This window comes from Channa argus, chromosome 12 (assembly GCF_033026475.1).
Source record: "Channa argus isolate prfri chromosome 12, Channa argus male v1.0, whole genome shotgun sequence".
Classification (NCBI taxonomy): Eukaryota; Metazoa; Chordata; class Actinopteri; order Anabantiformes; family Channidae; genus Channa; species Channa argus.
In genome coordinates this window covers 13,466,571-13,481,015 of record NC_090208.1, presented here as the reverse complement: position 1 = coordinate 13,481,015, position 14,445 = coordinate 13,466,571, and the positions used below count along the sequence as shown (strand labels likewise).

The 14,445-nt window shown below is 40.9% G+C and overlaps 1 protein-coding gene across 5 annotated transcripts in view; it reads right to left on the bottom strand.

Moving 5' to 3' along the window:
• Nucleotides 1–14,445, bottom strand: part of rgs12a (regulator of G protein signaling 12a) — a 40,578-nt gene that overhangs the window by 3,029 nt on the left and 23,104 nt on the right. For 4 of the 5 annotated variants that reach the window (XM_067523193.1, XM_067523192.1, XM_067523197.1 and 1 more), the window contains 15 exons: nucleotides 12,895–12,916; nucleotides 11,807–11,839; nucleotides 10,775–10,944; nucleotides 10,004–10,096; nucleotides 8,972–9,115; nucleotides 8,125–8,307; nucleotides 7,871–8,021; nucleotides 7,015–7,112; nucleotides 6,647–6,838; nucleotides 6,269–6,342; nucleotides 6,028–6,154; nucleotides 5,481–5,577; nucleotides 5,165–5,223; nucleotides 4,590–4,701; nucleotides 3,793–4,356 (listed from right to left, as the gene is read on the bottom strand). In XM_067523193.1, coding sequence (XP_067379294.1) covers nucleotides 3,793–4,356; nucleotides 4,590–4,701; nucleotides 5,165–5,223; nucleotides 5,481–5,577; nucleotides 6,028–6,154; nucleotides 6,269–6,342; nucleotides 6,647–6,838; nucleotides 7,015–7,112; nucleotides 7,871–8,021; nucleotides 8,125–8,307; nucleotides 8,972–9,115; nucleotides 10,004–10,096; nucleotides 10,775–10,944; nucleotides 11,807–11,839; nucleotides 12,895–12,916 — 2,119 coding nt within the window. The remainder of the gene's footprint in view (nucleotides 1–3,792; nucleotides 4,357–4,589; nucleotides 4,702–5,164; nucleotides 5,224–5,480; nucleotides 5,578–6,027; nucleotides 6,155–6,268; nucleotides 6,343–6,646; nucleotides 6,839–7,014; nucleotides 7,113–7,870; nucleotides 8,022–8,124; nucleotides 8,308–8,971; nucleotides 9,116–10,003; nucleotides 10,097–10,774; nucleotides 10,945–11,806; nucleotides 11,840–12,894; nucleotides 12,917–14,445) is intronic. The other variant, XM_067523194.1, reaches the window with a different exon arrangement.

Below are 14,445 nucleotides of genomic sequence, written 5' to 3'. Positions count from 1 at the left end.
AAATATCAGAAATTACTGACAAGTCAAATAATCACAATAGAGAAGCTTGAACTGGGAAATGTTCGCCCTCTGTTGTTTGAAAAATGACTTAAACCAGCTGTTAAAATTGTTCTTAATTTATATTGAATTGTTATCTTATTGTATCAGCAGAAGTCAGAAGTCTAACAGTTTGAAAACTACTGCTCAATGCTCAGAATAGGGGGTTTAAGCCTGTCTTAGCATGAAATTATCAAAAAACAGGGAACCAGGTGACTGGTTACCAGTCTGTCACCCAACGATCCATAACAGACCTAAAGTAACCATTATGTCGTGTTTTTAGACACCTATGTAAAAACGGTTAGTAGTTTTACAGTAAATTGCTATGTTGACAGTTTTAATTATCTTCTTTTGTTAGATGCTTTGTTTTTCTTTATACAGAGGGGGGGCTACAGAGTCATAACCCTCCTACAGTCTCGTTTACAATTCACTGTGAACTGTGTGTTTCTGACTTTGCTGTGATGTGTAAAGATTTCATCATGACACTGGGTTTATTCTTCCTCATGTAGCAAGTCTTGTCCATGGCAATGATAGCAGTGGAAGGCTGAGCCATAGCAGCCAGACTGGAATGGATCCAGCTACGGTCTTGTCTGAGAATGACTGCCAAAGATTTGTGTGGAGTACTTTCCTGTCCACCAGATGGATGATAACACTAGCCGAGGGTCCACATCTGAGAGCTGTTGCAGGGACACAGCCTGAAGAAAAACTCAATCATATGCTCCCTCAGGGCCACACTGATGCACTGTGTCATTACAGAGCTCATTTTAGAGATAGTCTGGCCATGAGGTCTATGTCCCATTTACTCCCAGGAATCCTTTAATCATACCTGTCAGGATCAAACCTTTCCTCTGAGAAAAAAGTGGAGTAGCTAACCTTTGACCTAACTGCTGAGAGAAATTTAAAAACTCTGTATATGTTTTTGTTTCAATTTCTTTTTTTTATATTCTGTTTTATTCAAAGACAATTTAATCCTGCAACTAGTTTATGAAGAGGCCAGCTTTTTTGTTGACTGAACAGACCTTGTTCTGAGTTCAACCAGTGTTCCACTGTGTTATGTCTCCCCCTAGTGGACGCCCTATGTCCCAAAGACACTACAGAAGTGATTAGAGACATGAATGAGAAAGGAAGGTGGCAACGTAAAGCAGCAGTTCTATAAAAAGAAGATGTCTTTTGGTTTTGGTTTCCACGGTTTAATCAGGAGCTTAAATCACACATGTTATTGATATATTTATCTCAGCATGTCCTGTGACCCTTAAAGCTTACATTATGTTATGTGTTACTCAGAAATTGAACCATAGGAGAGATATGGCCTCAAATTTCTTTCATCCGTACAGACCAAAAAAGCAGGGAATTAATCTTTTCCCATGCAATGTGACTTGTGAGTTTAGAGTAAAACCTAACTGAGGAACATGTTAACTCCAGCAGCAATTACATGTATTCCCTTGGAACAGCAGAGGGCGTCACTCTGACAGTAATACACACAGTGAAACAGGACGTCTGCAATCACTGAATGCAGTAAGACTGACGGTAAAACAAGAGAGATGCTACTTAGCCATATTTACCTAAATGAGCTTATTCAGACTATTGGATTCATCCTTATTCAGTGGGTGTCTGTGTCTTAATCATGTTATTGTGTTTGTGAGCATGACTTTTCAAACAAAGTTGAAATGTAACATATTCATAAAGTCTCTAAAAAGTGATAAAGTGGAGGTGTTGATGCATTTCCATGTTGGCAGATCCCAGCACAGAGGTGGAAACAGTGTAAAAATATGGCTGTGTTGAATCATAGCTATGTTTCTATTTTAGTGAGTCGCAGAACGAGAGAGAGAGAGAGACAGAGAAAAATAGGCTGGGAGATAGATGAAAACCAGTAGTGACAGTTTCTATCTGTAGCTCAGTCAACTCTGGATAAGGTTACCATGGCGCCCGGTGGTGGGAAGAATCAGCCTGATGCGCTTAGCAACCAGAAAAGAGGAACAAGCCTGTAGAGGAGCTGAAAGGCTTTGATTCCTCCTCATCATCTTGTGTACATATCACCTAACATTAATGCCGCACTGTGAAATCGGGGCTGAAAGGTCACATTTAACGTGCTATGGACACTCAGGACACTCATCAAATGAGGAGGCTTTGTTGTTGGAAAAAATATTACGCACAATTATCTTGTGTGCAGAGTTCACAGTGTTTTAAAAGAGGCTTCCTAGGATTTTCTTTAAAGCCAGAATCAAAAGCATGTTTTCTATAATAGGATATGCATACAGAAAATCTGAAACTGCCACATCCAGTGGAGAACAACCCATCAGTAGTACAAATCACCATTTGATTGTTTACCTTAACATCTCTGAAACATACACAGTGGAGGAGTGGGGAATGACAAAGAGAGGAAATGGAAAATAAAAAAATCTATCTGTAGGAGATGATAATGATCTTGCGTTCCATCTAAAAAGAAGCTGCAGGAAGCTTTAAAAACACAAGTTTAACAGAAAACAGACTCGAGTGATCCAAAATACCACATTGAGGCTACACAAAACAGAGCAGTGACCCCGAGCAGGTAGACCAAGCAGTGCCTAACGAGATCGCACAAACATAACACACACCGCAAGCAGCAACACAGCAAGCAGCAACATCCTGAAACACACAGAAAAGTGGGTCCTGATGAGTGGAGGAAGCCACAGGACAAAAAGTAAACTGAGCTAAGGGAGACTGGAAGAAGGCATGCAGAGGTGGATGGGAGAGTGAAGAGGTGGTGATAGAGTTTTTTTTGGGGGGGGAGGATTAGGCTCACAAATGTGTAAAAAGACAGACGAGAGTGATTTACAATTCTGACATTTATTAGATCTACTCAATCACAGGTACAGACTTTATTGGCAGTGATTATCTACAACAGGCATCTAGAGAGTGAGTGGATGACCCAGATAAAGAATGACAGGCAATTCAACAATGTCACTGGTGCTGAGCAGCATTTGTCCTTCAGTGACTAATTGTTTTCACCACTGCTCAAATTGCTACAGCAGGAGCTGACACCATTTAGTGACTCACCGGTTGTAGAGAGTTGCGTAAGAAAAAAAATGCTTTTTTGACACCGACATTGTTGAATTGCTCTTAACTAGAGGTGGTGGAATGGAGAGGAATACAGCAATTGTTTTGAAATCACTGTTTTGCATTTGTAGCTCCAACACTGTAAAACAATGTCATGGGTCTGGCTTAATACAGCGTTTTCTAGTTGTACATGACGAACCCAGTAAACACAGCTGCTCATCTCAACAGTTTCAATTGTTCAGTTGCTCTGAATTATAATCTTCAGCACAACATTGTCTGACTGCAGTACTGTCAAATATTGATAAGTCATCTGTATGCATTATGCATATATTATTTATATTCATAAGCTCTGCACCCAGTTACATCAGAAATCTTATGGACCCAAAACTACAAAATAAACTGTAAATATTTAACTCAAACTAATCCCAGTCATATAGTGTGAGAGGAGGCATCCAAGTAAATAGTGTTGAACAAAATATACACATCACTATTTACAAAATGATCTGAGTGTAATGAAAATCAGTCACATACATGCTTTGCTTAGTTTAATTAAACAAATCAGTTTAAATGAGAATGAGTCAATATTTGTTATTAAAGTGCATCAGAGTCAGTGTAGAGGAAGTTTTATCAAGAAGGCGGTCAGATTAGACCACCACAAAGAGCACCCACATGCACACACGCACACACACGGACCACTGGATTATTACACTTTAGAAATACCTGTAGTGGATTTTCCCTTTCCACCTGTGTCTTGAGACTGCGAGCAAGGTGGTGGCGGAGTGAAGTTGGCTTCAGGCAGGCTGCTGTCAAAGGACGCCATGGGAGATGGAGACGGAGGCAGCAGTGTGCTGTTGGGACTGCTTATATGGCCCTCACCCACAAGTGTCAGGTCAGTGTGGGCATGCTCCTCCACAGTGCGGAGGCTTGGCCGGATGTCTGAAGGTCGAGGGATAGGGGACAGGTGGGTGCCGAAAGTTGCGTGGCGGGGAGGGGGCAGCAGGCACCGCCTGGTCCCGGAGAGTCCATTGGCACTGGAGCTGAGAGAGGAGTCCAGGCTCTCAGAGCGAAGGCTGGAGGTAAGGGGCCCCCTTGAGGATAGACCATTCTCCCTGCTTTGTTTCAGGGAGTCAGGAGTCGAACAGGCCAGGTCAGAGGAGACGGAGCAGGAGGAGGTGGGTGGGGTCAGGCGCAGGAAGTCGGGAAGTACCAGGTCTTCTTTGTTCAGTAGTCCCCGTTGGTCGTTGGCTCGGCTGCTCTGTGCTCGGCTCAGCAGCTCAAAGAATTCTGAAAAACAGATCAAACAAGTTCCTTCATTTAGACCTTCCAAACAGGTGAGCACCTGGCAGAAAAGGATTAGTTGGCTTTAACATGCAGCACAGCAGCCTCACACCTGACAGAGAAAATAACCCTCTACAACTGCCAAAGACATCAGTTAGTCCTGACGCAAAGCAAAGCTCAGACATTCACCACAAGTCCAAAAAAAGAAAGAGAGTGAAAGAAGGAAAAGGGGGATTTACCTTCAGCTTCATCTATATTAATCTTTTTCTGTTTTCTCTTTTCCCCTGGGAGTCCTGAGTCTGGTCCACTTGCTCTCACAGAAAAGTCCTTTGGTGTTGACCTCTCATCTCCCTGCAGATGCAACAATAACAATGCACTCTGTTAGGGGATGGAGGAGTTGGGAGAGGGAGGTTGTAAAGCGGAGGCTAAGCATTAGCTGCCAAGCGCCTTAATGAGCAGAGTGTCCAGATTTACTGAGACCTTCAAGTAAAAAAGAGACTGGTCCAACTGTTGGCTCTGTGTCTTTTCTGACCTTGCTTCTATCTAGACCAAGTACGGTCTGCCTGCATATGTTGTAATAACTAAAGCATGGAAATGAGTAAGGCAGCTACAGGCAGTGTTAGGATGAAAAAATAAAAACACCAACTAACAGCTCACCCCTGGCAAAATGTTAATAAAGATTAATTTGGGCCAATGTTAACTGATACTGAATGATTCAGAAGCAGCACCGCAGTAGAAAAAAAAAGACCAATACACCACATCTGGAGTTTTTAGCAACATGTTACATGAGAATAAAGATGTCGTGAGAACTTACAGCAGCAGAAAAACTCCTTGTTGGAGGGTGGCCTTTCAGAGAGGAAGACTTTGATTTGTCTGTTTAAAAGAGAGAAAGATGCACATGAAAAATTCATTAGAATGAAAGTCTGATGAGGAGAGAGACAGAGGACACTTCAGACATTCTAAGAGACATGTTCTGCCAAACTTGAGCATGGTAATCAGTCAAATAACAGTGGGGGACATTTACAACACTCAGCTGAATGTCTGGAAATTGATGTTGATGAAAGGGTAACGAAGAAAAGAAGGAAAATGGGTTTGTAAAATTAAGTTAAATACTACGTTGTGTTACATACCTTTCCCTGAAGCTGGATCTGCTCGCTCCAACACAACGCGCAGTCCATCCAAACTTGAAATGGGGGCGCCCAAATCCAAAGGCTCAGTTTCTCCACTCTAAGACGCAGAACAATTTGTTGGTCAACATCTTAGTATCTTGGAAAGGTGTTGCTGTTTACATACATCTTAGAATATAGTTAATATTTGAGTGCTTTTGCTTAATTTATAAATCATCTTTCAACCTATGTCTACTGTATAATGCAGATATAATGCCTGGAAACCCACAGGACTGAAATAAATCATCTGGCAGGGGTTTAGGGGGAGTTAAGAGTAAGCGTGTTTGAGCAGTGTCGTCATTCTTAATTATAGCCCTGGTGCTCCATCTTCAGAGGCTGGGCTGAGTCACAGTCCTAACCACTGTGTAGAGATGGAAAAGGATGCGGTCTTTTCCCTCCCCTAACCATGATACTCCACCCTGTGGCACTGTCACACACTGCACAGACTGCGCTGTGGACACACAGGAGCTTCAAACAGATTAAGGCACTGTAGGCACAGGGGACGACTTACTATTTTGGCCACAAGCTCACTGAGGTGAAGGCCATATTTGGCCACCACGGGACGCAGGACCTCAGTGACTGGTTTAGTAGGTTTGGCTTTTAAACCCACGGAGCGGTTTATGGGTACTAAATCCAATCTAGGATCAAAGACAGAGTGAAAAAATTTATATACGATGGCATTAAAATCATAAACAATGTGAAACTGAAAAGTAAGTGACAGACACAAGCACATTTTGACTGATTGTTCACACCTAAACAATGTCCGCTTCTCCAGTCTTAAGTCCCGTGAGCTGAGGGTCATACAGTCTTGGTCCAACACTAGAGGCTGGGAAGAAAAAAAAAAACACACACATCAACAACAGCACATACAATTTGATACTAAAAACAAACCACAGATTGTGAACATCCTCTGTGTTCTCTGTAATCTTTTCAATTGAGATGTTGTTAGTTGGGTTTTCATTCACAAAATAAAACATGCTTAAATGGAAAGTGTAGGCCCACTGTGTTTTATAAACAGAGAGCTGAATCAGTTCAATCAAGAGGTTTACGGTATTCTGCTTCCTGGTCTATTAGCAACAGATGTTATAAGCATTTGTCAGTAATTTGTTGGCCCCTTCTGACTCCCTCACCTTCTCCCCTCCGACCAGGAAAAGATCAACAGCTGCGATGTTGGCACTGATGTTGTGACAGAGATCTTGGAGGACTTCCCTAATCGAGGCGCCAGGTCGAAGCGAGATAGAAGAGCAGGAGCCGTCGGGCAGAATCACGCTACAATGCTTTGGTGAGCGCTCCCACACGCCGAGTGAGTGGCGGTTATCAGACTAAGGGTAGAGGATTTAATGGTTTAATTTAACAAAACATAAAGAGTTATGACTGTTATGAGTCAAGTATTGCCATAAGCAAATAATTTGTGTAAAAATACAATTGGCCTATTTCAATGGTTTCACCAGACACTGAGCTCTGTGTTGCCATGGTGATCCGTCCAGCGGAATCTTACCTCAATCTTGCCAGCAGAGCAGGAAGTGGCCATCTCCAGACTGGTACCAGATGACAAAGAGCCCTGGGACTCCCTCCGCCCATTACTGCCCCAGTAGTCTGCACATAACAGAGGATGATCAGTTGTTGCAGATAAGAAACCTTCACACACTTTCCAGTTTAAATAACCCCAAGATAATATCCAGCAATAGCGTGACTAACAACAATGTTTTTTCATTTACGATCGCAGTCGAGAAAATTTTGCCAGGGAAAATGGAGTGCATCCTCATATAAGACGTGAGTAAACAGTGAACGCTTCATTAAAGTGCAGCCACATTCAAAGACAGAAATTTTTTGGTAAAGCACCAGTGTGAAATGCATGTCAGCATAAATGTATCAACAAAGGAAGATTGCATCACATAGATTTACAGCTCAATATTAGGCTGAAGCACGAAATTTTTTGTATCTATGATTATTTGCATATCATCAGTCTACTGTTTTCCAAAGCATGAAAAAGAGACTTTAGTCAATTGCATCTTTTAAAATAATACAAGATTTAAACTATATTACATTACAAGAATCAAAACTGCTTTTTTTTTTAACCTGTATTAATATTGTGCCATATTGTGTTTAAAACACCAGCTTATTGTGAATAATACTCAGAGTCACATTACGTTCTGCCAGTACACAAGTTGTTTGTCTGTGTTTAACAATTTGATCCCTGCAAGGCAGCTGTGTTTCTGCGAGTGTTCTATGTACAGTATGCACGACTTGGTTTCTTGTTCAAGGACACTTTAATACTTCAGTTGTTAAGTGTGTTGCAAAACATTTAAACGGTGAGGATTGTTGGAAAGAAGACTTGTTAATTAGTTTCTCACCAAGGTTAATGTCACCAATTTCCTTCTTCTTTGGACCTTTTCCAAAGCTCCTGTTGCGAGACCATGAGAAGAAAATGCCACGTTTCTTGTCTGCGCTCTCTTCTTTACTGTCCTCATTTGGTGACCTCCCTGACCTTTGTTTTCTGGCCTCCTGTGGGATGGAACAACGATAGATGAACAATAAGAACTCCACTTCTCACAGTGAGATATCTTCATGGTCAGCCCTTTTAAAATGTCAAAATCTTTAGTGGTACCTTTTTTGGAGTCGAAAGGGTGGAGCGGTCAGAGCTTGCACTGTGTTTGGATGGCGCTGGACTGCAGGGGATCTGGTAGGGGTCTGGCAAGGGCCGGCCATCCACCTCAGCACGCATACACTCCTGGTAAAGGGAGGACTTGAGGAATCGTGAATAGCTGTCAAATTTCATTAGGTTGAAGATCTGGTGAGGTGGAGAAAATAATTTGTCGTTGTAAGTTAAAAACATCAAGGATGACAAAACATAAGGAAGGGGATTTGAGTGGAAGTGAGAAAATTATAATGAAAGGAAGAGATGAGATCAACAACATGGCATGTGGGGGTCAAAGATGAGGAAATGGAAATGAAAGACAGAGAGACAACTACAAGTGTTAACATATGGTCACAGCTAATGTTGTGACAGGTATCTTAACAGTTAACAATTTATCCTGCTCATGGGCAAACTGAAAACACAGAGATATTTGACTGCATGTCTATGTGTCAGCGTGTTCAGTATGCACTAGATTCTCTGTGGGTGTGTGCCAGTTTGTGTTTATCTCTCTGGTAAAGCCTCAGAGCCCTTTTGTAAACAAACCCAGATGGCCACCAAAAAAACCCAATATGCTTGTGCAAAGTGACTAAAGGCTAGATGAGAACAAACCCCCTACTGCACACAGAATCCCTTCTAATAATGCTGTCTAGTGAAATGTCTTTCTTCAATTTTTAGCATGGAACATTTGAACAATTAAAATGAGAGAGGTCCTAAATTGGTCAGAAAATAATACAATTTATAACAATTGTAGAAACAATATGTTACAAAACAATAAATTACAGCATATTCATTAATTATCTCAGCTGCTGTCTTTTACCTGTAGCTGTTGGGTTTTGAACATGTCGGGCTGTGGGGAAGTGAGGACGTCATCAGCCAGCTGGGCCTGGCTGTCGATGTTGACCGGCATGGTGGCCTTGCTGGACAGGAAGCTGTTGTAGATCTCTCCTGCTCTCTGGGACAGCTTCAGGAAAGAGGTTTGATGATGCAACATTTCTAGTTTTCTAGATTGTCTGCGATTTTATAACTATGTTTTTCAAACAAATTAATTAGCAAAGCCCTCTGACATGAACTGACCCTTGGTTTTTTGGTCCATTAGTGGCTTTAATACTGTGTTGTAAAGCAGTTGGGAAGTCAGAAGATAAATATGACTGGGAAATCATAGTGAAAGCAAGAAATAAGCATTGCACTTAAGTGGGACAGCAGGACAAAGGGACAACAACTGGACAAACTATCTTCTCCAGGCTGACGGACAGGAGCAATTTACTACAAAAACATGTCCAGGGTTTCATGTAGGCACAACAGAAAGAAATAAGAGAAGTTTTGTTGATATTATTGACTGAGTTTTTCTTGTTAAACTAGGATCAAGATCACAGTGACACAAAGAATAGAATCAGATTAGAAATACTGGTAAATAGTTTTTAAGCCTTTGGAGATCCCCCTTCACTAAATAAGTGCCGCATGATTGCACCTCAGTCAGTTTGGATTGATACTGAAGAATTCTATGTTTTCCGTAACATGTGCAAATGTAGATGTTAAAAAAAGAAAACATTGAAAACTTTCCTATATGAATTAATCTTGAGAGATGAATAAGGAGAATATAAGAATCAATTCTTCTACACACACAGGTATATTTTTGTCCAAGACCTTCAGGCCTCTTAGAATTATTTCAATAATTCTCTTTCAAATTAGAGTTTGAGAAGTAAAATTATATTGGTTCATTTTAAATCCACTGCAGAGCAAAATTAACATTTGCTGTTAATACAAATGTAACTTTTCCATTTGAAAATACTCTAATGTCACAATCTGGCCAATCAAATTACACACTATACAATATGTAGTACAGACTTACCTGCTTTTTATCTGAAGCAGGGACATGACTGAAGTATTCACAAGCCTGCCAGAACAAGATATTCTCCTCACTAAATTCTTTCTTGAGGAATTCCTGTGGAAACACACAGTGCAAGAATTTCTATATGATCTCAAACTGGCAATCACTCTCTCAACTTCCCAGTGCAGTTTGTTGTAGAGACCAGTAGTGAGGAAAAGAAGTGATTGGGTGTAATGGTGTGAACAAGATTAGTGTAAGCATAGGCGCAGGATGGTGTAGGCGAATGCAGCTCTGATCAGTGTTGAGGGAAGGTGAGGAGGGAGGTGGTTCTTAATGCTGAGCCTTGTGAAGGTGTTGTGGGCTAAATTCCAAAACACATCTTTTATGTGGGAAGTAGATTAAATGCCTGTACCTACTAAATACCTTCTAAGTGCTTCGCTGTATATCAGTGGTTACATATGGGTCAATGCTCAAAAGTGGCACAGCTAAATGTAATAACTGCATGAAAATATTTAAATGTATGAAGAGAACAGTCCTATGAGGATAAGACAATTGCTACAGCACTGTATAAGAATGCAACATTTTCTAATGACCCTTAAGGTCAATCAAAAGCTAATGGTAGAACACAAAGCACACGCATTTCTTTTCTGACTCCAATGACATGCTATGAAACAAGAAATCAATAAGCAGAATCATTCAAATCCAAAAAAATACACAATGCTAATGTTCACCCACTCACAGAAAGCACCAAGACACTTTGTTTTACGGCTCGAAAACTTTTTCCCAGCTTACCGAGAAGTAGCGCACGCCCACTGGATCCTGGAGGAGACGCTCAAAGCAGGCGGCCCAGCTGGCCACTCGCTGCTCTGGAACCCCTCGGTGGCTGCCTGCTCCTGGAAGACTCCCATTACTGTTCAGGCTGCTCTGGCTGCAGCATCCCTGCAACTGGACTCCGCTATAGTCTGCAAAAAAGGAGAGCAACACAAAGGTCAAAAAGCTGTACTGCGAAAGGGTTATTACAGCCACAGGGAACATTCTGCAGTTTGACCTCTTATGTTTCTAAATAATCATGAATTTTATGGTTTAATTTCTTTCAAAAATTAAAGTTTTCTGGAAGTGAGATTTTTTTTTAAATATAAAGGAATGATGTAATTAAATACGAGGAAGAGAATGAGCCAATACAGATTTCTCTAAACGTTGATAAATACACAATAGAAAACATATATTCTACAATCCAGCAGGAAAAATAATTAAAAGCTCTACTTTTAAATAAAACTATCAAATGTTATCAGCTCACTACAACAATAAGAGTTTAGCTTAAAGAAACTGCAGTACAATAAAATAGAAAAATTACATAATGTGTCACTACTTCAATAGTGTTTATCCTGTTGAAGTTTATAGTGGGAAAAACATGTCATAAAAGTATCTAGACTCAACAGAGACACAAATGGTTTTCTATAACTGCAGGTTACAACTGGAAAATCCATGGAATACAATGGAAGTTGAAAATGAAGCTAAGGATTCTTTACTCTTCCCTTTACTACACCTTTCCCCGCAAATGTAACACAATAAGTGCTTGTCAAAGTTCAAAACATATTGTGAGGGAAGTGTGGGGAGTAGGACTAACATATATGATTGCCTGCCACAAAGACACAGATGTCAGTTTGAATGAGAACAGTAAGGAGGGCACTGCAAGGCACAGGAGTGTCAAAAGAGGCAAAAAAATTAATAAATACTGGTGGTTAAAGGGACACTGAGGGAAAGAACGTTAAAGATCCTAGAGCTGGTGGTAACTTGAAGTGGGCCCCTCAGCCTGCACAGTACCTGATAACATGGCAGCAGATGGCCACTTCCGAGCTGTGGGAGCATGCAGTAAGAACAACAAAAAAAAAACAAAAGGGTCACAGCAGGATTAGTTACAGACACACAGTAGCTGTTGTGTGTGTTTGGAGTGTCAACTGGTAGGCATAGGCAACTGGTGTTAACAGAGTTTATCTTTTATGTTAGGGGGTCAGCTAAGGTACAGCACTGCATATCTTCATCCTGCCAATTTCTTCTCAACAAGTAGGGTGGATTTACAAATAGGTGCAGTTCAACTATGGCATTGTGAAATAGAAACACTGCAAATAATATATGACACCACTGACTTACTGCTGTACAGTGAGCCCTTCCTGTATGTGACTAATGTTGCCTTTACATGAACTCTTAGAATTTAATTTGTCCTAGTTACTTAGCAGTTAATTCAACTAAATCAGTGAATTTGCAATGAGGTACCACAAGCTTTGCTTAAAGTCAGACCATTTGATGAAGAGGGAGTTTTCTTCTTTGGCTGTGACACTGTCTAAAGTTGGATACAAGCCATAAGTTTGAACTTGTTTTAACTTTATAGGACTGAGATTCTGTGGCCTGTCTTCATCAATGTGTGCTGCTCAGATAATGAGATGACTTTAGAAGGCAAACAGCCCTGCATGTCTGACCCACAACCACGGTGAACGGAGTGAAGCTGCACTCCATACTGCAGCCTCATTCAGCCTGTTAAGAAATCTAATAAAACCGCTCTGAAAGGGAGCACCAAACAGCACCAAAAAAACTCAACAAACACCCTTTGTTAATGAGAGATACATCATCTTCACTAAAAGACTTTTTTTATAAGACCAATTTATTGAGCAACTACAACGTTCAATGTAGAGGGTAGGGCAGAAAATGAAAAATCTAAATTCACACTCTGAAGACAAAGCACCACAAGCTGAAGATGACAGTGTTTCTTAGTTTTAGTGAAAATTTATGGTTAAGAAAAACACACATTTTATTTACCTAAAGATCAAAATTCATCGTAACATTAACTGACTTCCAGTTTTAATATCAAAGGTTCAAGTGTTTACATACATAGTAATAAAAGGAAATATACTCACCACCGTCTGAAGAAGCAGCAGACTGAAAGAGAACAAAGAGAGACATAAGTGAGAGGCTCCCCTCATGACCTGTGCTAAGACAAGAGACAGAGGACTGTGCTGATAGCAGGGTCTCTCCAGGCATCCTGCCAGTTACTCTGAGGTGTTGTGTCTCTTTAATTTGTGAGTAAGAGTGTGTGCATGTTCCTGGGAAGGGGCTGGATCTTTGGTGATTACACAAGACCAACAATTTATAAGTGGGTGGACCTGCCTGCGCCACACACAATAGTTCACACCTCCACACCCGGGCCCACCCCCCATTTTTTATGATCCCTATTCACACACAAATCTACAGACACACACACAGACAGTGCTGCTTTTAACTGCTGCCACAACCATCAGAGCAATCATCAAGGTGAGGCTACTTGAGAGGCCATGACTGTCTGTAATGATCCTATTTTCATTTGCTAATTAAGGAAACAAGTGGTTTAGGTGTTTGTAGTGGGTCCTGAATAAAAGGCAAACAACACAAGCTCCCCTAGTGGGCATGGAGGACACATGGGGGACAGATTTGCATAATTGGGTGTAATAATAGCCAAATAATATTGCTCACTAAAACACTAGTCATGTCTGATCCTAAGATGGATCAGCAAATATTTATTTGGCAAAACTTTAATAAGAATTCACTGCCTCAGCATTGGGCTTCTGTAAAACCTATTGGCATCATTTTGGTTAGGCCAACAACAAGAGATAAAATGTCCAAATTGTTGTCCCAAAATACTTTAAGTGCAGAGGAGGAGATGAAAGGCGCATATCTGCGTTTCGTCCAAGAACATTCAAAAAATTGGTGCGTTGGAGGATTCTTCTGAAAATGGGAGATTATTTCCAGTGAGTGTTTTCTGAGCTGCCACTTCTAAGTGTGAATATTCAAGGCTGATAATATGTCTAAACAAGGCTCCTATTGCCAGGCTCGAGCTTTGGTGTGAGCAGCACATAGTCTGTGTATTAGCGGAAAATCATGACACCAACATTGTACTGATGAGGCTGGTTTTGAAAGTAAAAGATTAAAGTTGGAGGTTTCTTCAGCTTTTATCTAATTAGTAGTTTATATAATTCAGCCTTAGAATTAGTCCAGACATTTACCAAACCAGCCTATTCCGGGTCTTTTGTCCTGGTGAAACTGATCATCTGAGGGCGGGGGGTGGGGGTAGTTGCTGTCATGTGCAAATAATACATGATGCATACTGTGTATGTCCATTCTGGGAGTGACCACATGTGAAAGCTCTATCAGACACAGACCACTAAACCTCTAATTGTCCTTCACAGCCTCTTTACAACTCTGCTGCCGCTGAGGCCAACTCTGTACAGTCAACACCCAAAAGCCACCACCTTCTTTGGTGGCTAGCATATCTACAGTAATCATGGGTGGGTAGGATGGAGACCAACATGATGCTGAAACAGAGGAAATGACAGAACACCCACTCCATCTGTCTGTCCTTTCTGCTCTAAAAACAGCTGAACCTCAGATTTTAAATATATATATATATATATATATATATATATATATATATA